At 44.3% G+C, this 27,941-nt stretch overlaps 1 protein-coding gene across 5 annotated transcripts in view; it reads left to right on the forward strand.

Moving 5' to 3' along the window:
* The window catches only part of RNF40 (ring finger protein 40), a 713,617-nt gene that overhangs the window by 302,057 nt on the left and 383,619 nt on the right, over positions 1 to 27,941 (forward strand). For all 5 annotated transcript variants that reach the window (XM_044086638.1, XM_044086641.1, XM_044086639.1 and 2 more), the window contains one exon: positions 16,335 to 16,481. In XM_044086638.1, coding sequence (XP_043942573.1) covers positions 16,335 to 16,481 — 147 coding nt within the window. The remainder of the gene's footprint in view (positions 1 to 16,334; positions 16,482 to 27,941) is intronic.

A 27,941-nucleotide genomic window follows, 5' to 3' on the forward strand; every position in this document is an offset into this window, starting at 1 on the left:
AAAGAGGCAAGGGCTTTGGATAGATGGGGAAAGTATACTTCTTCCACTTTAGCCATGAGGCGTTGATTTGTCAATTTCACATGTTAAAATATCAGAATTATCTCCTTTCACAACTGAAAGCTAAGGTGGATGCTCTGAAGGTATTGAGTGTAAAGAGTTTTAGTTCATGTGTCTGAACAGGTGGGTAAACATTCCTTGCAGTGTGGTTTTGATGCTGTGCAGGCCTCCTCGAGGTGGCTGCCACTGGTTCGGCATGCCTGGTTGAGAGATCAGAATTTAGCTGAGCATGTTAAAACGAGGATTTGGATGCTCCTTTGCAGTCTGATGTGTTGTTTGGTTCACCTGTGGAAGCAGTCTTAAAGAAAATGGAGGACAAGGCTAAGTCTATGCAAACTGTTAAGGATTTTTGCAGGTGCAGCCTCCAGTTTAGTAGAAATTGGCCTTCTAAGGGATGGACTTATCCTGCTTATGATTCCCAGTCTAGGGGTAGGTCTAGACGTGGTAGGGGCAGAGCTCAGGGTTCCTTTAGGCCTAGGACAGGGAGTTCCCCTGCTCAGACTTCTTCTGAGGGCAGGGGTCAGTCCTTTCGTAAGCAGACCCAATGACCTGCCTTTCCAGCTGCCAGTTCTTTCTCGCCTGGCAGCACCTCTGGGAGGAAGGCTGTCTCTTTTCAAAGAAAATTGGGATTTAATTACCCAAGACAGATGGGTTCTGGATATCATTCACCACGGTTACAGGTTTTATTTCCATACCTTGCCTCCTTTCAAAGGCATGCCAGACATTCCTCCTCTACAAAGAACAGAGGCTCACAAGCAAATTTCTCTGTTGCTCCAAATAGGGGCCATTCAGCCAGTTCCTGTACCAGAAAGAGGCCTGATTTTATTCTCGCTGTTCCTAGTTCAAGAAGGGGAACACGTGGAGACCAATTTTGGATTTATCTATCCTCAACACTTATCTGGACATTCCCAAGTTCAAAATGTTGACGCTACAACAGCTTTTACCTCTGCTGGGCAAAGATCACTGGATGGTAACTTTAGATCTCAAGGAAGCTTACCTTCATGTGCCTATAATACTAACTTGCAGGAAGTATCTGCGTTTTCGAGCTGGAAATTCTCATTATCAGTTCTCTGCATTGCCCTTTGGCTTATCTACTAGTATTCACAAAGGTTCTGGCTCCAGTGATAGCTTACTTCAGGCTAAAAGGAATTCAAATCTATCCTTACTTGACGATTGCCTGATTCTGGCTCAAGAAAAGGAAGATCTTCTACAGCATTTGGATCATGTCCTAGCAGTGCTAAGTCGCCTAGGGTATTCTGTGAAATAAAGTCCAGTCTAGTACCCTCTCAAGACATGTGCTTTCTGGGTGTGAGACTGAATACAGCAGCCCAGATGGCCTTTTAACCCCGGACAAACAAAGAATCTTTCCAGTTACTTCCACCATCTATCTCTTCAGTCCGGGCTGACTGCAAGGACAGTCCTTCAAGCCTTAGGGTTCATGGCATCTTGTATTCTGGTGCTTCCCAATGCCAAACTGCATATGAGGAAGCTGCAATGGTATCTCAAAAATGTATGGACACAGCACTGCCAGGATTTGGACACTGTCATTCAAATAATACCTTGCATTCAAAAGGAATTTTTGTGGTGGGCTCAGGAATGTCACCTAAACAAGGGACTCTCTGTGACCCGGCCAGAGGTCAGATTCTAACGACAGATGCCTCAGACATTGCTTGGGGAGCTCATCTAAATGGAAAGTGGATACAAGACAAGTGGCCTGCCAGACTACAGCATCTACATATCAACATGAAAGAGATGTTAGCAGTCCAGTTTGCATTAATGGCTTTCAAGGAATTACTGTCCAGGGCAGGTGTTGATTCTAACAGACAACACAACTGTCATGTGGTACATCAACAAACAAGGGGAACACATTCTTACCCATTGTGCAGGCAAGCAATGATTTTATGGGAGACTTTGCAACTAACTCTTCAGGCAAGGTTTCTGCGCACAGAACTCCTTAGCAGATGTGTTAAGCAGACAAATCATGGATCCCCACGAGTGGAAACTGGATCTTCATGTATTTCAAAATTGACAGTGTCATGGGGAACTCCAGACATAGATCTGTTCGCTTCTCCACTAAACCACCAGCTGCCAAAGTTTTGCACAAAGAGGTTTCATCACACAGCTTGGAAAGTGGATGCTCTTTCTTTCAGTTGGAAAAATCTTCATGTGTATGCTTCCACCTCTGCCTCTTCTTCCAAAGGTGCTTCTAAAGGTCAGACAAGACAAGCCAAGGATGATTTTAATAGCTCCAGATTGGCCTCGGCAGCACTGGTACCCATTACTGAGGAGTCTGGTAAGGAAGCCTCCATGGCCTTTACCTTTGATTCCACATCTGTTGTGTCAGAGGACGGGCATCTGCTCAATGTCAAGCTTCACTCTCTTCATCTAACAGCCTGGCATATTCTGTTTTGAAAGACAGCAGGTCTCAACTTCCTCAACAAGTTTTAAATGTGATTATGGAAGCCAGAAGACCTAGTACAAGGAAAGTGTATCTGAAAAATGGAAGAGATTTTTATTTTGGAGTGCAGCAAACAATTTGGAGATTTCTGAGCCTAATTTGAGTGTGGCTCTTCAATATCTTACTGAGTTATTGGACAAAGGTTTGTCTTTCTCTTCCATTAAGATTCATGCTGCAGCAATTTCAGCTCACTATGATTGTGACCCACCATTGTTTTCGCATCCTTTGTTCAAGCAATTTCTTAGAGGGGCAAAGAATATAAGACCCCCCGTAGAGCTCCTACTCCTGCTTGGGATCTCAATTTTGTGTTGGAGAAACTTACTCTACAACCTTTTGAGCCTCGCTACTGCTGAATTGAAATACTTGTCATGGAAGACTGCTTTTTGTTGGCCATTACTTCTGCAAGAAGGGTTTCTGAGTTGCAGGCCCTTATGGCAGTGGAGCCTTTTTGATTTTTCATAAGGATAGGGTATCTTACGCACTAATCCTTCCTTTATGCCTAAGGTGGTTTCTAGTGTGGCTTTAAACCAAACTATTCATTTGCCTACTTTTATGCAGAACCCCAAAATAAAGGGGAACAGATTTTGCACACTTTAGATGTACACAGGCAATTATTATTTGAGCAGGACTAAGGATTTTAGGCAGTCTCAGCAGTTGTTTGTTTCTTTTGCTTTGAGTTCGGCAAGCCTGTGTCAAAACAAACTATTTCTAGGTGGATTGGGTGTTGCATTGCATTTTGTTATTCCCATCATGGCAAGGAGATTCCAGCTGGGATTAGGCCTCATTCCACTAGGGCTACTGCCACTTCAACAGCATTTCTAAGGGGTGGCAACTAAGGATATTTTGGAGGCAGCTACTTGGAGTTCAGTGCATACTTTCTCTAAGCATTATCACCTTCCTCTCTACTCTAAGTCTAGGGCTGGTTTTGCCACTGCTATTTTGCAAGGCATGTTGTCAGTTCCTGCTTCCTTATGATTTGCCAGCCTCCCTTACCTCTGCTTTGGGATTCTACCCAATAGTTAGGACTGCAGCAATGTGGAATGAAGAACATAGTACAGTTTTGTACCTACCATAAATGTAGATGTTCGAGGATCCACATTGCTGCAGTCCAATTTATGTGTTAGGTTCTGCTAATTTTGTATATATTGTACATATTTTTGCAGGGGTTTTGGCCTTATCTTTTCAGGGTCTTCTGACATCTGGGGCAAGAAAGACTGAGGGGTCATGCGATTAGTAACTGGACAGCGGACTACCCAATAGTTAGGACTGCAGCAATGTGGATCCTCGAACATCTACATTTATGGTAGGTACAAAACTGTACTTTCTCCTTAGTGGCAGCTGCAACTGTGATAGTGTCCACCAGTGGACACTTACAACACTGAGGTCGCTCCTGAGGGGTGTCAAATTCCTATTTGGTTTCCTGGGGATTGGTCCCACCATGTCTGGTTACCTCCAAGCCTTCTGTAACAGCAGGTTAGTAAGGGTGTGTGGAGGGGGGGGTCTCTGCAGGACATTGATGGTCCCACACCGAAGGCATGTAGAAATACCAACTCCTGCTGGTAAGGGGGCTACTGTAGGCCAGTCCCCCCCCCCTATTGCTGCTTTAACAATTTCAGCAGATTGTCAAGGGAGGCATCATCACTGAGAATTCCTTTTATGGAGGTCAGTAAACTAGGTGATGGATTTGTTGGGGGAATCCAAGCTGCCGAAAGCTGGAGCATCCCTTTCATTATCAGCTTGGCCCATCTCTCGTGGATGGCCCGAGAGCCAAATGCAGCTTAGGCTTGACAGTTTGCATCTAAAAGAGCTCTGCCCAAACAGTAAGTGCAGCGATCATCTTGCAGGGGGTGGGGTGGGGATGGAGGCAGTTTGTGCCCTTATGAAACACATTTCTTAAAGCCAGACTTTTCCTTTTCCATCACCAAAATCCCCAAAGTAGAAGACCATCACAACAACAAACTTAACACCAACACCTTACTTATCTAGTTTGGAAGCTGTTACTACAGGAAAGAGAAATAACTAATCACCTAAAAAACTTATCACCTAAAATTAGAGATGTATACCCAAACCGAACATACGTACAAAATTCTACCGAACAAACAACAAATAGATTTTTTTTGAAAGGATGCCAAAAGAGTGGGAATGCCTAAGCAAGAAGAAAATCACACTGCAGAAGTCAAACAGTTATACTGTAACCTACACCTACAATATCCTAAACACAGTCACAGAGGAGTAAAGGAAGAGCCACAACAAAAAGCCTAACAGCTATCCAAAATGGATGCAGTCTGATGAGCTCTGTAGACCACTGTCCACACGATGGTGGCAAATAAGATCTGAGGAATGTTTAAAACAGGAGGACATTGTGGGTAGAGGAGGCAGTGCTCACAGACTGAAGATTGAGATGGCCATTGTTGGAATTGATAACCCATAGGTTGACTTAGAATGTTTTTGTTGTTTTTATTTAAGTCTCCACTTGCCACTTACATAATATTTATTGCAAGTTGATGTGGTACCTCAACTTCGCGCTGTCACAGTGCCTAACATTAATGCATGGCCTATTTTTATAGGGCACTTAATTATTTAATAATTCAAAAATAGTTTAAAATGACAGTATTAATTCAGAAACATAAAATGATATTTAATATTTTCTAAAAAAAATGCATATACACTTATTTTAATGTTTGACTTAGCCTTATCTTCCTTGGTGTAAAGTTTCACCTCTTCAGCACTCGCCTTCTGCAGAGAGTTCTGCATTTATGGGGCTTTATATTAGCCTGGCAGAAAGTTTAGAATAAATGTTCCTAAAATTATATATTCGACTCCTGATTTAAACCTGTGTGTTGCAAAGAACCATGATTTAATATAATTCTTGAGTCCAGTTCTGAGAGTCTGGCCTTTAAGTTATCACCCCTGGAAAAATGGTTTAACCAACATACTAAAAAATAACCAATCTGTTCCCCCAATGCATATCAAGAATGCGCTGAGCTGTTGGATTGTTAATGTTTTTATCTGTTATGTCATGCAAATGCTCTGTTATACGAATTTCCACCTTCTCTCTTGTTTGGACCACATGCCATTTAATAATATGACAGCTATACTCAGTAATATGTACTGCATCCTATAGATTCACAAATAGAATATCCTTTAGAATCAGATCTCCTACTGTTTATCTCAGAATTTTGTAAATCCCTGTTTGAAATACAAAAACAGCGAACTTGTCTAGATGTGCCATGTCTTCCAGTGCACTCAGATTGTTCATAGGTTCATAGGTTGGTACTAGGCTATCAGCCCTAGGGCCTATACAAGGCTAGCCATAACAATTCCCTGGCTATTTCTTCCCACATTATTTACTTTCCTGGACCCCTGTCTAGCAGGGCGACTGACGTGATCCCTGGGGTGAATTTCCTTTCTCCCATCCAATCGAATTCCTGTGTAAAAAAAAAAAAAACAGAGTTTAATAATTCCTTTAAATTGCAGTTCCTTTTATAAGGTTATGAACCTTGGAAAAAGAGTTCCCACTCATTCATCATTTATTTATCAGTTGCTGTTTGTGATGGGCAGGTTGGGACTGGATGGAAAACTCATTGCATCTGATACTCTGTGTTAGGTCACAATGTTCCTTTATGCAATGTTGCTATCACCTGTTACCTTGTCTGTGTCATTTATGAGAAAAGGAAGGCTATATCCTTAGAGATCAGAAACGTTGGCTTCTTAATTTAGGGGAATGTTCACTGTGAACATGAGGGGACATCCTAGGGATCCTGAGTTATCCCAGAGGTATTCTGTTGGGAATCCAAACAGGAGGAAGATATGTGAATTTGGGGACTAGACTGAAGAAAAATCCTTGAGAAAGAGAGAGCAACACTGAGAAGGAAAGAAAAATGAGAGGGTGGTGTATTGTAAGAATCAAGGTAACGTTGAACAGAGCCCTAATGATATTCCTGTATTGTAAGAATCAAGCTAACGTTAAAGAGAGCTCTAATAATATTCCTGTTGAGGTAAAATACAGGAACCTTAAACAGAAGGAGAGTTCTATGCATCAGGTTCGTAAAAAAAAAAAAAAAAGAAAAAGAAATTTGTAAGTAAAGTGGAGAAAGCTGGCAGTACAGAGTCCCCAGCATGATTTGTCTTTCTTAGCAAAGTAGACACAGAGACGACAGTGCTTGTTTTTGGTAAACAAAGTAGTGGTGCTTTCTAGTTTATGACAGATTGACTAAAGATAATTCATAGTTTCCTGGCCACCAGGTAAGCCAAATAAACATTAAAAAGGCAAAATAGGAAGATGATATTTTCAGCAGAGAAGGGAAGTATAGGTGAAGATGAAGGGAAGAAGCTGAACAAAATGATGTTCGTCGTGTTACACTGCTGCAGTCATTACACTTGGGTTATCCTGCCATCAGGCGGTCCTGCAGTCGGCCAGAGTTCCAAAGTCATGGTCCGGCGTCGGTTGCTGTCGCCTCCTCCCTGACGTCAGTGCGACAGGGGTATATAAGATGCAGCCAACGCCATTTTCTTCAGTCTTTCTTGCCGCGCGGTACCTGAAGCAAAGCAGTTCGCAAGTGCCGGTCGGCCGTCTCCTGAGATTTTCATTCCGAATCCAGAATCGAAGTCTTCTACAAAGCTAAGTACCCCGTTGAGGAAACTTTTTCTTGCCTCAGACTGATGTCAGTAAAAGTTAATAACTATATTTCTTGTGGGAAGCAAATACCTCATAAGGATTTCCATTCCTATTGTATCCCATGGCTAGGCCTTGACCATGACGTTACTGGTTGTCGGTTTTGTGCTAGGTTTAACAAGCGCACTATTAAACGTCTGTTTGCTTTTGCCCGACATTATTTTGGTAGAAAATTCAATTATACCATGCCGTCGGAACTTCCGATGACCGGAATACACAAAAAGCGCAAAGACAAGGATAGGCATCCGAGGCCCAAAACTGACGACGAAGCCTCTTCTAGGCCAGTCACCGGTTCTCCGGTTTTCAGCAAGGCGCCTTCGCAGCCCCAGACAACCACTTCTGTAGAACCACAAGCCGCTTCTGACTCCCACGTGGAGATGGCTGGGCCTTCGGACGCACAAGCTGTTCAGCCTACTGAGACTAACCTTTCAGAGGGATCCGGAGTAGCTGAGCAACCCACAGCTACACAGGGTGTCTTTAGACCTACTCGGTTAAGCATTAAACCCTCAGCAAAGTCTAAGATTCCTTTAAAGTCAAAGAAACAAATTCAGCATTCTCCAGGACAGGCCTCCATGCCTAAGAAACAAATGCTCAAAATGGCCGAAGACCTAATTACTCTGATCAGGGGGTCCCACCCCCCTCCTGATAAAAGGCCTAGACAGGACGCAGACGATGACTCATCTGACCAGGTGTCCATCTCTTCTGATTCATCCTCAGACTTAGGATACTCTTTACCCCCTTATGAGGATTCTGATGCTGAGGAATCAATTCCATCAGCCTCACCACCTGAGGACTTCTTTGGAGAAACCCTACATACCATGAGGGAGCATTTCCACTAGGAGGGCCAGGATTACTCAGAATCCAAGAAAAGGCTCAGAGACTTCCTTTTATTACCTCAACACAGACCCCTTGCTATCCCGCTAGTGTTAGATATTGTCGATGATGTGTATACTGAATCCAGCTTAAATCCTAATTCCTTACCTCCAGCCCCTGTTAAACCTGACAGATACCACAGAGTCCCTGACTCATATAAATTTCTGTATAAAAGCCCTGTTGCTGACCCTGAAACTATATTTCTCAGGGACCCAAAGGAGTTAAGGCCTCATCAGCCAAGAATCCAGTTCCCCCTGACAGATTCCAGAGCATTAGACAGATGGGGAAAGAAAGTATATACATCTGCAACTTTAGCAATGAGAGCCTTAAATTGCCAGTTTCACATGCTGAAATATCAGCAATTTTTACTGTCTCAGTTAAAACAGAAATGCTTCCAGAACCAGATCCTCCTAATTTTAAAGAAATGCAGGATTTATTGCATGCAGCTGAACAAGTGGGAAAGCATACTTTGCAATGTGGTTTTGATTCTCTAGAGGCCTCCTGCAGAGCACCAGTTACAGGCTCTGTTATTAGAAGACATGCTTGGTTAAAAGAACATACGTTACCAGATCATGTTAAAGCAAAATTATTGGATGCACCTTTGCAGCAGGATGTGTTATTTGGAGTTAAGGCAGAAGAGGTATTAAAGAAAATGGAGGACAAGGCAAAATCTATACAAACGATGAAGGTTTTCTTACAGGTACAGCCTCCTAGATTTAGCAGAAACTGGTCAACTAAGAATTGGTCCTTTCCAATTACAGACAGACCTCAAAGGGGAAGATGCAGGCGTCCAAGAGGTAGAGGGCAAATGCAAGGTCCTTACAGGCCTCGACAATGGGTTGCATCAGGCCAGAAAGAAGGGGAAGACAGGCCACAACCATATAAAAAGCAGCTCCAATGACTTCCCACTACAGCTGCCAAACAAATCCGTCTTGGCAGCCCCCTTGGGAGGAAAACTGGCACTCTTCTACCACAATTGGCAAATGATCACCAAAGACAAATGGGTTCTCAACATTGTATTTCAAAATTACAGGTTTCACTTTCACACTCTGCCAAGGTTAAAAGGAATGCCAAATCTGCCATCAAATCAATGGGCAGAAGCTCAAAAACAAATTACAGCACTCATGGATATGAGAGCTATTCAAAAGGTACCATCATAGGAGCAAGGACAAGGATTTTACTCAAGACTCTTTCTGGTACCCAGAAAGGAAAAATCCTGGAGGCCCATTCTGGATCTTTCATCTCTAAACACTTACCTGGATGTTCCGAAATTCAAAATGTTAACATTACAGCAGCTTTTTCCCATGCTGGGCAAGAAAGCGTGGCTCGTGACTTTGGACCTCAAAGAGGCATACCTGCATGTCACTATCAGACACAACTGCAGAAGATACCTCAGATTCATAGCTGGTTCAATGCACTACCAATTCTCTGCACTGCCCTTTGGCTTATCTACTGCGCCCAGGGTCTTCACAAAGTGCCTTGCACCAGTAATTGCATTTTGCAGACAAATAGGAATTCAAATTTATCCGTACCTGGATGACTGCCTGATTCAAGCAGAGAGCAAGGACACTCTTCTAAAGCATCTGGCATTTGTAAAAAAGTTATTAAGTTGCCTGGGGTACACAGAAAACGAAAAGAAATCAAAACTAGTGCCATCACAAGAGATTATATTCCTGGTTGCCAGCTTGAACACAACGGCCCAGATGGCTTATCTCATGCCAGACAAACAAGGACAACTGACTCAATACTTTAAATTGATGGCAACAAAGACCCAGCTCCCTGCAAGAAAAATTCTGCAGGCCTTGAGTTACATGGCATCCTGCATACTACTAATTCCATATGCCAGACTGCATATGAGGAAACTACAATGGTACTTAAAGAATGTATGGTCTCAACACTGTCAAAGTTTGGAAACAGTTATACCACTGATCCCTTGCCTTCAACAGGAGTTTCAATGGTGGGCTCAAGCTTGTCACCTCAACAAGGGACAGCCTTTTACACAACCCACAGCCAGGTAAACACTGACAACTGATGCATCGGATTATGCCTGGGGAGCACACATGGCAGGCAAATGTATTCAGGGCATGTGGACCACAGAACAAAGGCATCTTCACATCAATCAAAAAGAGATGCTAGCTGTACAAAATGTTATTATAGCTTTCAAGGACCTGCTGCATCCAGGACATCTACTCCTAAAGACAGACAACACCACAGTTATGTGGTACATAAACAAGCAAAGGTGCACTCACTCCTACCCCCTATGCAGACAAACTATGACCTTATGGAACACAGCTATAAACCTTCAAGTTCATCTGCAAGTGCAATTCCTGCCAGGAGAGAAAAACACACTTGCAGACGACTTAAGCAGAAACATCATGGATCCGCACGAATGGGAGTTGAATCCATTAATATATAATATTGAACGCACTTCAAGTAAATTAAACAATGTTTTTAGTGAAGAGGACTGCCTGCTCCTGGTCTTTTGTGTCATTTACTGGTTCAGCTTATCGTTACATTTCTTGGTTTGTTTTTGCGGGCCATGGATACAGGAAGTCCAAATTCACAAGGTGATGGATCGCAAGAGAGCGGATGTAACCTAACAGCTCTCATTGAGCTTCTCACTCAGAAGGTCGACCGTTTATCTCAACAGGTCGAGACGGTAGCTGCTGCTCAAGGGAGAGAGCGGAATGCTGAAGTACGTGCAACGGGAGAGACGTCAGGGGATGCGCAAGGGCTGAACAGCTGCAACAACAACACTACTACCAGACTTTTTAACCGTAACGGTGACGGCGAAAACAACAGCATTGAGGGCACCACACCGAACCGGTTTCCTAACCGGTCAACGGTTCCTGGAGCGGAACCAGTGAATTTAGTAAATGGTCTGGGAATTGGACGCCAGGAGGCGAGCGGGGGCACTTCCATGGCTCCCTCTTTGAACGTTTGGGTGCACAGAGAATTTTCTTTTGGAGACCTACAGACTGGGGGCGATACAATTAACACAAATGAGGTAAGCCCTGACCTGTCAGTAAGGTTAAATACACTTGATGAAAAACTGTTTAAAGTAAGAAAGTTGCAGCTTGAAGTTGCATACTTTCGGGAATGTACTAGACTAAAAGTTGTACCTAAAGGATTAAGGTACTGGCAGTTCCCTGCAGGCTTGGTAGAGGGGTCCAGTTTTTATACTGCGCTTATTGCACTCTTTGACAAACACGGTTTTGAATTGATGGGGTTATTGTGCGATCAATATCAGATGCTTATTACCAACTTGCTAGCTGAAATCGAGGAACTGGACAGAGTTATTAAAAATGACACTAACTACCTAAGATATAAGTTTGACTATGAGAGATGCTTTACCAGTATTGATGAGCATCTAGCCAAACTTAATGCTACTAAAAAGAAAAAGATTGCTAGAGATGTTAGAGACTACGCAAATGGGTCAGCTTACCCTAAACCGGTGACACAAGCTAATGCTACTTTGGCAACAAGCGGGGACTCCAATGTAGAGAGACAAGTAGGGCCTAACCAAGTAATTGACCAACGTAATATCACCGGTGAAGGTGATTTACAGGATGATATGGGATACCAAGGGCCTTCTAACAACAATGGTGTTAGAAGAAGTGAGAGGTTGGCGAATCAAAATGAAAGGCGTATTAACAACAACGACAGAGGCAATATAGCTGAGGCTAACGAAAGAGCACCTCAGCAACAAAATTTTCAACCTGGAGCCTCCAACCAGAGGGCACCGAACAACAGGAGGAAAGGAGCCAGGAGGAAGAGGTGGTAACACCAGGGGAACCCTCTGACCAAAACTTTAATAATGGCTCAGACTGTAAAATTTTGGCCAACAAGAGTGGCGATTTTAATGTATTTAATTATACTGACTATAACATCAGTAATGACATCATAGAATTACTTTCGAAGGGGAACACCTTTGTTCCTTCCTCCCACTTTGATTTGGCACATACCCTGATTGACCTGAAATTGTTTATTAGGAAAATTAACTTGTCACTACTGTTGGGTAACGATCTTGGCCAGAAACCTGAGCTTTATGTGTCTAGTGTCTACAACCCACCATTACACCCTACCTTGCAACTATTCGAAAAAGTCACCGAAATGGACTTGAGAAATCTGAACAAACAAATAGCTAGGTTTGCTCGGGGGGGGGACAGAATATTTCAAACAGTGAAAGGGAGGAATTTCTGTTTTTAAGAAGGGCCCCCGTGCGTTTAATGAAACCGGACAAAGGTGGGGGTATCACAATAATGACCAACGAAGACTACAACTGTAGAATGAACCTTATACTAAATAGTGAAACTTATACTAAAGTATCCCTAAACTAAATGAATGGGGCATATCAAAGGGTTAAGGGCTTCATTGAAGAGCTTTATGTGGAATCTAGAATCGATAGGGAAACCTATATATACATGCAGCAACAAACACCTAGAACACCGGTGTTGTTCGGCATTCCTAAGATTCACAAAGATATCAACAATCCCCCCATGAGACCATTGGTGGATGGGGAGGAAGAGCATTACCTACACATGTAGTAAGGTTCTTGACAAGATTTTGCAGAAATATGTTAAAAAAGAAAGCCAAATAACTAAAGATTCATGGAGCTTCTTAGAAACTATCAATACAGTTGACTTCTATTCTGACTCTTTGTTGGTCGCTATTGATGTAAAAGATCTATATTCATCTATCCCCCACGACGTAGCGATAGAATGGGTTGGTGCAATGTTGGAAATTCTAAATGCACCTAATGATGAAATCCAATTGGTGGGGGAGTTAATTGACACTATTCTTTCCTACAATTTCTTGATGTTTAACAATGAGCTATTCCATCAAAAAATTGGGGTAGCCATGGGATCCCCGAGTGGCGGGAGTATTGCCAATTTAGTCATGGCGTATTGGGAGAGGAGGAATATTTTAACAGCAGAAGCTATTTTTACGAAATTAGCTCTGTATACAAGGTTCCTTGACGACATATTTCTGATTTACAAAGGAACAGAACTAGAGATAAAAGATCTAATGTTGACTCTTAATACGTCTACTAGCTTTCTTTCGTTCACTTACAAATTTAATAAGGATAGAATAGACTACTTGGACATAGACCTAAGAAAGGACTATGTCAATAAGAGATGGCTATCTAAAATATACCGTAGAGAGACCTACTCTAACTCCATGCTGCACTATTCAAGTTGCCATCCTATGCACCAGAAGAAATCGGTGTTGAAGGGGCAGCTTGTTAGAGCAGCACAGATGATTAGTGACGATGATGACTTTATGGAAGAATGTGGTACTTTGACTCAATTTTTCCTTAAACGCGGGTACCCACCCGAGTTTGTCTTTGAAATTACTGAGCAATTATTGGTAGCATATGTTGCAGGAGCACAGGGAAAAGCCATTTCAAAACAGACTATTTCAAAATGGATAGGACATTGTATACGTTTCTGCTGCACATACCATTGGAAAACCTGTACCTAGCAGCATTAGATCTCACTCCACCAGGGCAACAGCCACTTCAGCTGCCTACCTCAGGGGAGGACCTACCAAGGATATTTTTGAAGTAGCAACTTGGAGTTCTGTACACACCTTCACCAAGTATTACCATCTGCCTCTATACTCTAAATCCAGAGCTGGCTTCACCACTGCAGTGCTGCAGGGCCTTATAGCCACCCCTAATGCCTTATAGGACCAGCCACCGTTCCTCAGCTTTGGGATTCTACCCAAGTGTAATGACTGCAGCAGTGTAACATGATGAACATAGTACGGTTTTGTACCTACCATAAATGTAGATGTTCGAGTGTAGACACTGCTGCAGTCCAGGTTACCCTCCCTCCTTCCCCTCTTACTGACTGGTACGTACCTATGTCTTCTACCCTTACTACCTATGGAGAGTATTTGCTGGTAGCTGTAAGTTGTTTTTTGCTTTTCTTATGTATGTTTTATTAGCAATTGGAATTGCCTACATATTTAGAGGCACCTGACATCTGGGGCAAGAAAAACTGAAGAAAATGGTGTCGGCTGACTGTGGGGACCGCCTGATGGCAGGATAACCCAAGTGTAATGACTGCAGCAGTGTCTACACCCGAACATCTACATTTATGGTAGGTACAAAACTGTACTTTCCCCACATTTTACCCGTACTTTGAGTTACAAAATGAGTTATTCTGCAGAGTAAGTAAGGGCATAGAAAAAAAAATCAGTACATTAACTATTAGTTTCCAAACATTTCAGAAACATAAGACAGGACTAAAGCAATGATCATAACAATGTTTTACTGACCAGAACTAATGAAAGATGTTGAACATTTGTGCTGGATTCCTTAAATTTTAAAACACACGCCTTCCATAGATTGTAAAAGTCCTTTGACTCTAATGGTTATCATAGAGATGCCATTTGAACCTGCTGTTTAACATTGTTGGGCCGTTGGTAAAATCCACTAATGGGTTTCAGTATGTGCTGGTTGTTCTGGACCATGCAGCAAAGTACTCTGAGGATGTCCCTCTAACTAACGATAGTGCTAAATCTTTAACTGGGAAATTTGTCTTCTTTTCAAGAGTAGGAATACCTGAGGAAATACTCACTGATTGGAGACTCCACTCATATCCAGAATAATGTGTCGACTGTGCCGGTGCTTTAAGGGTGAGTAGTTAAATCATATCCAGAATAATGTGTCGACTGTGCCGGTGCTTTAAGGGTGAGTAGTTAAATCATATCCAGAATAATGTGTCGACTGTGCCGGTGCTTTAAGGATGAGTAGTTAAATCATATCCAGAATAATGTGTCGACTGTGCCAGTGCTTTAAGGTTGAGTAGTTAAATCATATCCAGAATAATGTGTCGACTGTGCCAGTGCTTTAAGGTTGAGTAGTTAAATCATATCCAGAATAATGTGTCGACTGTGCCGGTGCTTTAAGTTTGAGTAAGTAAATCATATCCAGAATAATGTGTCGACTGTGCCGGTGCTTTAAGGGTGAGTAGTTAAATCATATCCAGAATAATGTGTCAACTGTGCCAGTGCTTTAAGGTTGAGTAGTTAAATCATATCAAGAATAATGTGTCGACTGTGCCGGTGCTTTAAGGGTGAGTAGTTAAAAAGTCAGTGTACCTTCCTGAGATGGAGGGATTAGTAGAGCATTTTAACTGAACGCTAAAATTCATGCTGAGAAAAGTTATTGTGAAAGATGATAAAAACTGAGACCATTTTGTGTCATACCTCCTGATTATTATTAGACATGTAGCTCAACAGGGTTCGGTCCTGCCGAGTTACTTTGTGGCAGGCACTGATGTGGACATTTGGATATGGCCAGAGAAACTTGAGAATAAGGAAAAACTGAAAGTGCCTTACAATACTATACCCAATTACAAGGTGAGCTGAAGGTGGGGATGCCCATCATAAACAAAGACATGGAAAGACCACATAAAAAGGGCTGTAAAATAGAAATGCAAATAACGCACAGGGATCTGTGGGGGTGGTGGTGATGGAATGCACAGAGATCCATGTGGGGGGAAGTGGTGATGGAATGCACAGGAATCCGTGAGGGCAGAGGGAGTGATTTTGGAATGCACAGGGATTGGTGAGGGCAGAGGGAGTGTTGATGGAATGTACAGGGATCCGTGAGGGCAGAGGGAGTGATGATGGACTGCACAGGGATCCATGAGAGAAGAGGGAGTGTTGATGGAATGCACAGGGATCTGTGAGGGAAGAGGGGGTGATGATGGAATGCGCAGGGATCTGTGAGGGAAGAGGGAGTGTTGATGGAATGCACAGGGATCCGTGAGGGCAGAGGGAGTGTTAATGGAATGCACAGGGATCCATGAGGGCAGAGGGAGTGATGATGGAATGCACAGGGATCCGTGAGGGTGGTGGGAGAGAGATGATGGAATGCACAGGGATCCGTGAGGGAAGAGGGAGTGTTGATGGAATGCACAGGGATCCGTGAGGGTGGTGGGAGAGAGATGATGGAATACACAGGGATCTGTGATGGTAGAAATGGAGATGTTGGAATGCACGGAGATTGAGAGCAGAGAGAAAAGTGATGGCTACAGATGAGTGGACTGCAAATTTTGTTCATTGACACTTAGAAGGATGGGGAGGATGTACAAGTTGGGTGGTATTGGAGATAGAGGATGTGTGTTTATTGAGCACCTCATTCCCTGTATTGTGCCTTATTAGACCTGTGTCGTACTGGGAGTTTGTTCTTTTTCCAGTACTTTGTGTATTAAAAATATGTGTATGCTAAACATTGTCTTCTGTCTGTCTCTACAGTACAATGATCTACAAGACAAAGTCACTTCCTCAGAAACCAAGGTATCTGAAATGGAGACTGCCATTGAGGACCTACAGTGGGACATCGAAAAGCTACGTAAAAGGGAGCAGAAACTCAACAAACTGTTGGCCGAGGCTCTTGAACAGGTATAGTGACATGCTATGGAAGCAGTCAGATTTGGTCAGTATAGCTGCATGCTGTTGTCTTGTAGTTAGGCATTGTCTCACCTCTGTATAGCTGGCTTGATGGGATGCCATTGGTTCAGTCTAGTGCTGTCTTACATAAATGAGTACCACAGGTTTAGCCACACACCAGTGGTCATCTGATACAGTCAGCTGAGAAAAATCTGCAGGTATGTCAGTGAGGTACCAATCATGTGGTCTGGGAAAATTTATGCAGATGACTTCAGGTCTAAATGTGTACCAATGAGGCACGCTGGTAGATTTTATCCATATGCTTTCTACATGTCTACCCACATGCCAGCGATATTGTCTGGTACAGTTTGTACTGTGGGTGTAGTCTCCTACCAGTAGTTTAGTCTGGTACAGTTAAACTAGGAGTGCTTAATCCAGTTGGCTGCATCCCTGTTTACTGATGTCATATTGATTGAATAGGTCATATTGATTGAATAGGCTTGCAGGTGGTTCAGAAGTCAGTTTCATAGCAATTTTAACTGTAAGTATCTTTGTTCAGGTTGGAGGGAAATTTGTGTACATCCTTGCTTAAACACATCAGTGTTAGGGGTCATTGCACCATTGGGGGATGAGGAGAAGACTCTTTCAGTGATGAGTCCACTTCTTCAGTTACCCAGTTGACTTGTAGAGCTCCATTGGATGTAGGCAATTATCAGTGCTGCTCAGTCCAGTAGAATGTTCTAAAAACACACCAGTGATGCAGTCCAGTCAGTTTGGTCTGCCAGACTGTGACCATCACAGCTAGTTAGGCACCTAGCATCCATTATAAGTGTGTGACATCAGACCTCCTGCAGGTGTACCACCCAGCGCATTTTCCCTGAATGCATGTACACTGCACATTTTGGGATCATCACAAAAACATGTTTTTTTTGCAGGAGGCAAGCACCATCCCATGTTGGAGACTTTGCCTCCACACCCCCTTGCTAACGTATACTAATTCTGTGGTCACACATACTTTGGGAAGGAGAGAAAACAACCTAATGGTGAAATATGCGTCACACTACCACAGTTTGCATGAAGGCAGATGCATTGTCTATGGTATTGCCTTTATGTGGATGTACATTTGAACAGATGTAGGTCTCCTGATTTATTACCACAGGTATCCTGAGGTTTCATTGATACAGACTGATGAAGTTGATATGGATAAGCATTTCAAGGTGAAGTTAGTTTTGCTATGGTTATGGTTAGTCAGTTTTATTTTTTAGATTTATTGCAGGGGATTTGTGGACAAGTGAATCCTATAGCATTGAATAGTGCTTAAAATTATGATCATGGCACATGACTCCAACTTTAACATAAGAGAAAATGCTTTTTCATGAGGGAGAAGCCACAATGTGCTTTCCACACCTCCATATCTCTAAATGTATTAACTCTGATATAGTGCAACTTTGGGGTCAGTAATACATTTCTTTACATTCACAGTTTTGCAGTCTTGCTAATTTCAGTGGCTATATTACAGCTAACCACAGAAATTAATTAAAAAGAATCTCATTTTCCCATTTTGAGTGCAGCCGTAGTAGTCATACCCTTGACACCCCATACCACCACAGTCTTGGATTCTTACCTTTTGTCTGGGATATAGGTTTGATCACTCCCATTTGCCTTCCAACTTGGTTATGCAGTAGGTGTAGTAATTGATACTCCTTGAAGTGTCCTTGGCCAGTTGCACTGCAGCTGTGTTTGAACCATCCCCTGCATATTCTACTACTCCTGTATTCAACAAATCTGATCTCTGTTTTCTAAACATTAATCTTAGAAGCATAGTAAACAAAGTACATGAATTTTGTGCATTTATCACCCTCTACTCCCCTGATGTAACAGTTTTAACTGAAACCTGGCTAACTCCTCAGATAAATGATTGTGAAATTCTAACCCAAGATTATAACCTCCAGAGAATGGATAGACAACAAACATGGTGGAGGCATAGCCATTATTTGTAAAAACACACTAAAACTACTTCCCCTAAATCTAAACCATCCTGAGTTCAGCAGGGTCGAAGTACTATTCACTGGACTTGAAGTAAACTCTCAGAAATCCACAACCATTATTGCAATCTATATCCCTCCAGGAAACAACCCCATCATTACTGAGGACTTCCTCTCTGGGCAACCCAAACATTCTGTCCGGAAACTGTTGGATGTTATGTAGTCCTATCTCGCCGTAATTCTGCTGGATGGGTTCATCGGCTCTGACTCGGCCGATACTAAAGCTCGAGAGCTTTTACTGGCTCGAGGCCAGCCCCTATCCCATGGTGCCTCATGGCAATTCCCCAGATCTCGTTTGCTGTGAAAGCTTCAAGGTTGTGTCTTTCTGGCTGGTTGGCTAAGTAAAATGATTTTTTACTATATTTAGTCCTTTCCTACCCTTTTTCTGTCTGATATATATTTAGATAGTTTCTTATCTCTTGTGCGACTGTCTTTGAAAGTTTTTTCAACCCCTATACCCCCTTAGGACTGTACGGCCCATTTAAGTTAGAGGACCGTAGTGACCGTTTAAGTTAGAAGGCCTTTCCTCCCTGTGTGTATGTGACTGCTAACTTTTTTTTTTTTTAATCTTCTCCTCTTCTCACCTTTATTGTTGTTAATACTTTACTGTTGTTATCTTTTTGTCTTCGTTTCTAAGAATGTCTAAAGATAAGGATCATAAGGATCATCACCCTTCGGGGTTCAAGAAATGTGATAGGTGTGTGCAGAAAATGTCTCTTACAGACAGCCACACCAGTTGTGTTATATAGTCTTGGCGAAGCCCATTTACAGGAACCCTGCACCTTCTGTCACACTTTTAGCACAAGAGTTTTGAATCAAAGGAAGAGAAAACTCATTGACAGGGGTTGCATGACCAGTTCCTTCCAGGAACAGCTGGAACTTGGTCAGGCAGCTCCAAAATCCTCAAAGAGAAAATTGTCGGCCCCGGTTTCGGAGCCAGCAAAAAAAGACTAAAGCGTCCGGTTCTGATTCAGCTTCATCTACTTCGGTGCCGTCAATTTCCTCGGTTCCGAGACCGTCTTTGGTACCAAAAATTTTGGCTGACATCGAGACTGTATCTCCTACATTGCGTTCTCCTATTTTGGAGGGAAGGTAGTCTCCTTCTGTCTCCACCAGATCCTTCAGGACCCTATCAGATGGAGGACATCGAGATGGTGGTGAAGAGGTTGCTTTCGGATCCAGCTCTGGCTAGAAAATTGGCCCCTCCAGACCCAAAGGTCTCAGAGCCGGCCCCCTTACCAACCACTGTTTCTCCTCCGACTGCTTCACTCTCTGAGCCTATTATGTTAGGTTCCTCTGTCTTCAACCCTTCGGCTCCAGGGATTCAACCTGTTTCCTCAGAACCAATTAGTGGGAGCCGACGCTCTCGTGTCAACTCTGAGGGGGACAGTCATCCTGGGGTCTCGTTGGAACCGACCCTCCCTCTCTGACCCTCGGTTCGACTCAGCTCGGCTCCCACTTCTGCTTCTGAGCTGTTCCCTCTTGCTAGGAGTCGACCATCCACCTCCTCGGAGCGGAGGTCTTGTTCGGAGTGGGGGGGGGGGGGCTTTCAAAGCTATAGAGAAGGCTTTATCCTCTGCCAAAGCCATTCCTTTGGAACCTGTGTCCCACCAGCAGCAGGCAGAAATCTCCCCCCCCCCCTGCCACCCCCACAGCGTAGGGAACCAGAGGCCCAAGTAGCCCCCATTGGAGGTGCCCCCTCTTCTGAGACCTCCCCAGATTATCCCACTGGAGAGATCCCTCAGAAGAGGCTGTGTAAGAGGAAACATGTCGACTCCCCTGAGTCTGTCACGTCAGACACTGATTTAGAGGAATCAGAAGGGTCCCCTAGATCCCTTTCTGAGGATGTCTCCTTTTCTGACATCCTAGAAATCCTTAGACAGAGGGGTGATTGGAAGACCCCTAACCCTACTGAGGATGAATTAGTGTATCTTGAGGACTTTGGCACTCAACCTTTCACCTCTTGGGTGACGCCGCCTTATGACCAACTTTTGGGGGTCATATCGCGGAAAGCATGGACCTCTCCAGATTCAGTGGAAGCCATCCCGAGGAGGCCAAACAAATTTATGACAGCACCTGAGGACAAGTCTTTCCTTAGTAAGGGAGTTCCAGTTGATGCTATGGTGGTAGCAGCGGCCACCAAGAAGGAATTATCTGAGACATCTTCTAATGTCCATCCTCCTAACAAGGAATCCAGGACGATGGATAGGTACGGGAAGCATACTTTTTGTTCAGTGGTATTTACATTAAGATCGCTGAATTACCTGACTCATTTTACTCCTCTTCAGAGGGATCTCCTGAAAGAGTTAGGAGATACCCTCCAGGCTTCAGTAGCTCAGGGTTCCATGGATAAGGTATCCGCGCAGCTCTCCACCCTTACTTCCATTGCTAACTCCTCCATGAGGCTGATCTCATATGCGGCAGATGGAGCGAGTAGGGCAGCTGCAGCAGGGATATCCCTCAGGAGATATTTGTGGATGCATCTTTGTAATTTTACGGAATCCTTCAAGTCTTCCTTCACTAATGTTCCCCTTGATGATTCATCTCTTTTTGGACACCAAGTGAAAGAGACTTTGACTAGGTGCGAGCAGGAAGGGAAAGCCTTATCTACCGTTGCAGTCCATTTCTCTGTCCCGTCCAGACCCTATCCCAAGGGTAATACAGGATGGAAAATGTGGTTCTGCAAATCCCAAAAAGGTTTTCCTCAGGCACAAGGTCAACCCTCCCCCAGAGGCAGAGGGGGAGGATATAATGGAAGACGCCACCCTCGTGGCAGAGGAGGTCCGCAACACCAGGGAGACAGAGAAGCTTTTTGTGATCGTCCCTTCCATCGACCCTGAGGGGTTGCCTGGCTGTCCGTCTCTGGAGGCAGTCGGGGGTCGTATATCGCTGTACTCAAGCGCCTGGCTAACTATCAGTCAAGATCGTTGGGTACACACAATATCCAGAGGTTACCTGATTCCCTTTATTTCCGAACCCCCAACAAACCGGTCTCTTCCAGACGTACCACCCATCCAAGAAGACCATGCAGCATCAGAGGTCATCTCGTTGCTGCAAAAGAGAGTCATCCAAGAAGTCCCTGCAGAGCAAGTAGGATCCAGAACTTACTCTTGATTCTTTTAGTTCCAAAAAAGCCAGGGGACTGGAGATCAGTTCTAGATCTCAGCAGGCTGAACTAGCATATAAGAAAATCAAAGTTCCGAATGGTCACTCTGCAGTCGATATTTCCCTTTATCGGGAAAGACAACTGGATGTGCTCAATCGATCTCCAGGATGTGTACTACCACATCAAAATGGACAGGCGCTCCAGGAGACACTTGCGCTTCTGGCTGGGAGCCAGTTATTTTCTGTTCAGAACGCTTCCCTTTGGCCTCACTACAGCCCCCAGAGTGTTTACCAAATGTTTGGCAGTGGTAACGGCTCACCTGAGATGCCAAGGATTCCAGGTGTTTCTGTACCTAGACGACTGGCTCTTCACTGCTACCACCAAGCATCAGCTCATAAGGACCAGGGACGAGACTCTATCAGTCTAGGCATCACTGTCAACTTGCAAAAGTTAGTCTTATCTCTCACACAGCATATTGTATATCTAGGCTCAGAAATAGACACAACCACCATGTCAGTAAAGCTAATACAGGAAAGAGTGGAATCTCTACGCAGTCAAGTCAGATCCTTACTAAACAAACAGAGTCCAGGCCAGAGTAGTCCTTCAAGTCCTAGGGACTATGGCTTCTGCCATCCTATTAGTTCCTCTTCTTCACCTACATATGAGGATTCTCCAATGGATGCTATTTGCACAATGGTCGATGCAAGACCTTCCATTGTCTCACCAGATATTAATAACAGACACATGCAAAAAGGATCTGACATGGTGGTTACACACAAAACAACTTGTCCTAGGTCGTCCACTTGTTCCTCCCCAAGAAAAAGCAGTTTTGACCACGGATGCTTCCCAGATAGGGTGGGGGGGGGCATTATCTGGGAATGACAGTCCAAGGTACTTGACAGAACCACTTGCACATCAATGTTCTGGAGGTGAGTGGTGCTGTATGTGTTGCAAGCACTTCGCAGCTCCCTTCCCACAGGGACTATTGTGATTCAGTCAGACAACATGTCTGTCGTGTGGTACATAAACAAGCAAGGGGGAACCAATCTTATCCACTTTGCCGAGAGGCCTTAAGAGTTTGGAAGTGGGCGATGGATACACAATGCTTCCTGATAGCAATGCATATCCCGGGGAAATCCAACGTAATAGCGGACAAACTCAGCCGAGCAATTCTGATGCCTCACAAGTGGTCCCTGAATTCAATGGTTGAGAAAGAGATCTTTCACAGATGGGTCCAGCCTTGCTGCTATCTTTTTGCCACTCACCTGAACACCAAATGCAGCAGTTACTTTGCCCTCATCCCCCATCCGGGGATGTCACCCAGGGATACTCTAGTTCACGATTGGCCCCTGGGACTTCTTTATGCCTTTCCTCCTTTTCCACTCATCCCCAAAGTAATACAGAAAGTAAGACAGTTGAGGAGTTCCTTGATCCTCATTGCTCCTTACTGGCCTCGACAAGTTTGGTTTCCATTCCTGTGGCCCTACCTCTTGGAGGAACCATGGATTCTGGACCCATCTCCAGATCTATCAATCAGGGCAGATGTCCTTCAAGGATGCATCTGCAGTCATCACATATGGGTTGTCCTGCCTCAGGCAGCCCTTCGGTCGGCCGGATTCCAAAGTCTGGGTCCGGCGTCGGCTGATGTCACCCTTTCCCCGACGTCAGAGCGCCTGGGGTATAAAAGCGTCAGCCGACGCCATCTTCCTCAGTCTTTCTTGCTGCATGGTGCCCGAAGCAGAAGCAGTTCGCAAGTGCCGGTCAGCCAGCACCTGTAATTCAGCTACCGAAGACTTCAAAAGCTAAGTACCCCGTTGGGGACTCTTTCTTGCCTCAGCCGATGTCAGATAAAGTTAATAATTGCTTAACTTGTGGGAAACAAATACCTCATAAGGATTTCCACTCTTACTGCCTCCCCTACCTAGGCCCAGACCACGACGTCTCTGCCTGTTCAGCCTGTGCTTCCTTCAACCGATGCACTCTTAGATGTCAGGCGGAGTTTGCAGAGGAATTTTTTGGGGCTAGTTTCTCATACAATATGCCGTCGGAGACTCTGACTTCACATTTAACAAAGAAACGGAAGGACAAGGACCGGCACACGCGGGCCGCGGTTTTGGCTGAAACCACGGCCAGGCCTACCGCGAGTGTCTCGGTCTCGGCTGAAACAGAGTCCTTGGTACTTCCGACCCCCGAAACCGCTCAACCGACAACCTCGGCCCCGGAGGCCCCTGCTGAGTCGGTTATTGAATTTCCTTCTGAAACTGGTGTCTTGGAAACTTCCGACACCATTCCTCTAGATAAAACTACACCAGCACGTGGTGCAGCCAGGCCTCCTGCATCCATGTCCATAAAGACATTCACCAGGGCTAAAGCTGCTAAACACACAAAAGCTATGCCTCCCAGGGTTATTCCTCAGGGACCCACTACAAGTTCACAGATTCTAACCTTAGCAGAGGACCTTATTTCCTTAATTAGGGGCTCTCAACCCCATCCGGACAGGGGCTCTCAACCTCCTCTAGACAAAAGGCCCAGGGTTGAGCCCTCTGATCCCCACTCCTCAGAGGAGGCCTCTGATGGCTCTGCTCTCTCGGACTACCAGGAGGAGGCTTTTTCGGCCTACGAGGATTCTGATGCAGAGGAATCTATCCCCTCGGCCTCCCCTCCTGAAGAACTATCCTTCGGGGAGACTCTTCACACTATGAGAGAGCATTTCAAATGGCAGGGCCAGGAATTCTCTGATTCCAGGAAAAGATTAAGAACTTTTCTGCATTTACCTCAGCATAGATCTTTGGCTATTCCTCCTGTTTTGAATGTCATTGATGATGTGTACTCTGAGTCTAGCATAACCCCTGACACTCTTCCTCCGGCCCCTGTCAAACCCGATAGGTACTACAGGGTCCCGGACTCTCATTTTCTTTACAAGGCCCACTCTGCTGATCCAGAAACTATTTCCCAGGGCCCTAAAGGGGTTGCAGCTGCCACTACTAAAAATCCGCTCCCCTCTGAAAGGGAGTCCAGGGCTTTAGAGTGATGGGGTAAAAAAGTGTATACTTCTGCTACTCTTTCTATGAGGGCATTAAATTGTCAATTTCATATGATACAGTACCAAGAGTATTTGTTAGATGAATTGCATAAGAAACTGTCTTCACCTGAACCCCTAGATCGCAAATCACTTCAGGATCTGGTACATAACTCCCAGCAGGTTAGCAACCATTTCTTGCAGTGTGGTTATGATGCATTGGAAACTTCATGTAGGTCAGCTATGACAGGTGCAGTCATACGTAGGCATGCTTGGCTGAAGGAACAATCTCTGCCAGACCATGTTAAAGCTAAGCTTCTGGATGCTCCACTGGAAAAGCAAAAGTTATTTGGCTCCACTGCTCAGGAGGTCTTAAAGAAATTTGAGGAAAAGGCAAAGTCTGTACAAACAGTCAAAGATTTTCTACAAGTCCAACCACCAAGATTCAGCAGAAATTGGCCTACCAAGAAATGGTCCTTTCCGGACACAGAAAGATTTCAGAGAGGCAAGAACAGGCATGCCAGAGGTAGAGGGCAAGCTAGAGGCTCCTACAGAGGACGGCAATGGCAGCCTCCCAACCAGAGAGGTAGTGCAGGACCTACAACAGCTGCACAAGGACAGACTCGATGACTTTGCTTTGGCTCCGCCAACCAGGGCTCAATTAGAAGCACCTTTGGGCGGAAAGCTTTCTTTATTCTCAAAAAATTGGCACAGTATTACAAGAGACAAATGGACACTGCAAATAATAGACAAAGGATACAGGTTCCATTTTCACACATTGCCAAAAAGAAAAGGCATGCCAGACCTGCCACCAAATCAAAGGGCAGAGGCTTTGAAACAAATCTCCAACTTAATGCAAATGAAAGCTATAGAAAAGGTTCCTCTTTCAGAACAAGGCCAAGGATTTTATTCCAGACTATTCCTTGTTCCAAGAAAAGAAAATCAATGGAGGCCTATTCTCTACTTGTCCGCACTGAATACTTATCTCATTGTGCCAAAATTCAAAATGCTGACTCTACAGCAACTCCTTCCCATGCTGGGCAAGGGGTCTTGGCTGGTGACTCTAGACCTCAAGGAGGCATACCTGCATGTCCCTATCAGACAAAGTTGCAGAAGATACCTCAGATTTCTTGCAGGATAAGAGCATTATCAATTCTCAGCATTGCCCTTTGGCTTATCTACTGTGCCCAGAGTATTCACGAAATGCCTGGCATCAGTAATTGCACACTGCAGACTTCAGGGGATTCAAATATACCCATATCTGGACGACTGCCTTATACAAGCGGACAGCCAACAAACTTTGGTAAAGGACTTGAATTATGCCATCCACCTACTGCAGGCCTTGGGATATACAGTCAACATTCACAAATCAAGACTTGTTCCATCCCAAAGAATAACTTTTCTGGGTGCGGATCTAGACACAACCACCCAAATGGCTTTTCTCACAGAAGAAAAACAAAGACAACTACCGGATTACTTCAAGAATCTGACAAGACAAACTCAGCTGACTGCAAGGAAAATCCTGCAGGCCCTGGGTTACATGGCATCTTGCATTCTTCTGATTCCACAAGCAAGGCTGCATATGAGGAAACTACAATGGTACCTAAGGAGTTTATGGACTCAGCACAGTCACAGCTTAGAAACTTTGATCCCACTCATTCCATGCCTCCAAAAGGAATTTCTGTGGTGGGCTCAAGCAAGCCAGTCAAACAGGGTCTGCCCTTCAGCAAGCCAATAGCCAGCCAAACCATTACAACGGACGCTTCAGACCACGGTTGGGGAGCACACATGGAGGGCAGATGTATTCAAGGACTATAGTCACAAAAGGAGCTACGCATGCACATAAATCAAAAGGAAATGCTGGCAGTGATACATGCAATCGAGGCCTTCAAACTCTTTCTGCATCAAGGTCACCTGCTAATAAGGACAGACAACACCACAGTTATGTGGTACATAAACAAGCAAGGAGGCACCCATTCCTACCCTCTTTGTAGACTGGCAATGAATCTATGGGAACTTTCCTTGAAACTCAATATAGAGCTGCAATCCCAGTTTGTGCCAGGAAAAGACAATATACTGGCGGAGAGCTTAAGCAGAAATATCATGGATGCTGCACCCAGGCATCTTCCTACAGATAACACAATCATGGGGAAGGCCAGACATAGATCTTTTTGCCTCCCCCCACAATCATCAGCTGAAGAAATTCTGCTCAAGGACATACCACCCACAAGCATGGAAAGTGGACGCCCTATCTTTCAGCTGGAGAACTCTAACAGTGTATGCATTTCCACCTCTTCCATTAATGACCAAGGTCTTACTGAAGATCAGGACAGAGCAGCCAAAAGTGATTCTGATAGCTCCGGACTGGCCAAGACAGCACTGGTACCCACTGTTAAAGAGCATGTCACGCAAAACCATGGCCTCTTCCTCAATGGCCACTTCTCCTGACACAGCACAATTACAAAACTCTGCATTCCAACCTGAAAACCTTGCAACTAACAGCCTGGAAAATACCTTGACTCCTCCTCAGGATAAGCTATCCAAGAGAGTGAAGGATATCATCATGGAAGCTCGCCAGCCTTCCACAAGAAAGGCATATTCAGCAAAATGGAAAAGATTTCACACTTGGAGCACCACAAAGGGACTAGATGCGACAGTGATAAACATGGCACATATCCTGGAATACTTGGCAGAAATGCTCCACAATGGCCTGTCTTACTCTTCCATTAAAATTCATGCTTCAGCAATTTCAGCAGAGTACAATACTGATCCACCTGTTGTTTCTCATCCTCTCCTAAGACAGTTTCTAAGAGGAATTAAAAACATCAATCCTCCAAGGAAACCTCCAGTGCCTACTTAGGACCTTAACTTCGTGTTGGAAAAACTAACTCTGCCTCCCTTTGAACCAGCAGCATCTGCAGAACTACAGTTCCTGTCTTGGAAGACCGCCTTCCTTCTGGCCATAACCTCAGCAAGAAGAGTATCTGAGTTACAGGCCCTCATGGCAGTACAGCCATTTCTTATTTTTCATCAGGACAGAGTTTCATTGAGAACCAATCCTTCATTTATGCCAAAGGTGGTATCCAGGGTCTCATTAAACCAAGCTATTCACCTGCCTACCTTCTTTCCAAATCCACAAAACAAAGGGGAGAAACTTCTGCACACCCTGGCCATACACAGACAGTTGTGTTACTACTTGGACAGAACTAAAAGCTACAGAAAAACTGACCAGTTGTTGGTAGCATATGCTGCTGGAGCACAAGGAAAGGCAATTTCCAAACAGACAGTTTCAAAATGGATAG

Source organism: Protopterus annectens, chromosome 10.part0, assembly GCF_019279795.1.
Source record: "Protopterus annectens isolate FY-2018-M chromosome 10.part0, PAN1.0, whole genome shotgun sequence".
Classification (NCBI taxonomy): Eukaryota; Metazoa; Chordata; order Ceratodontiformes; family Protopteridae; genus Protopterus; species Protopterus annectens.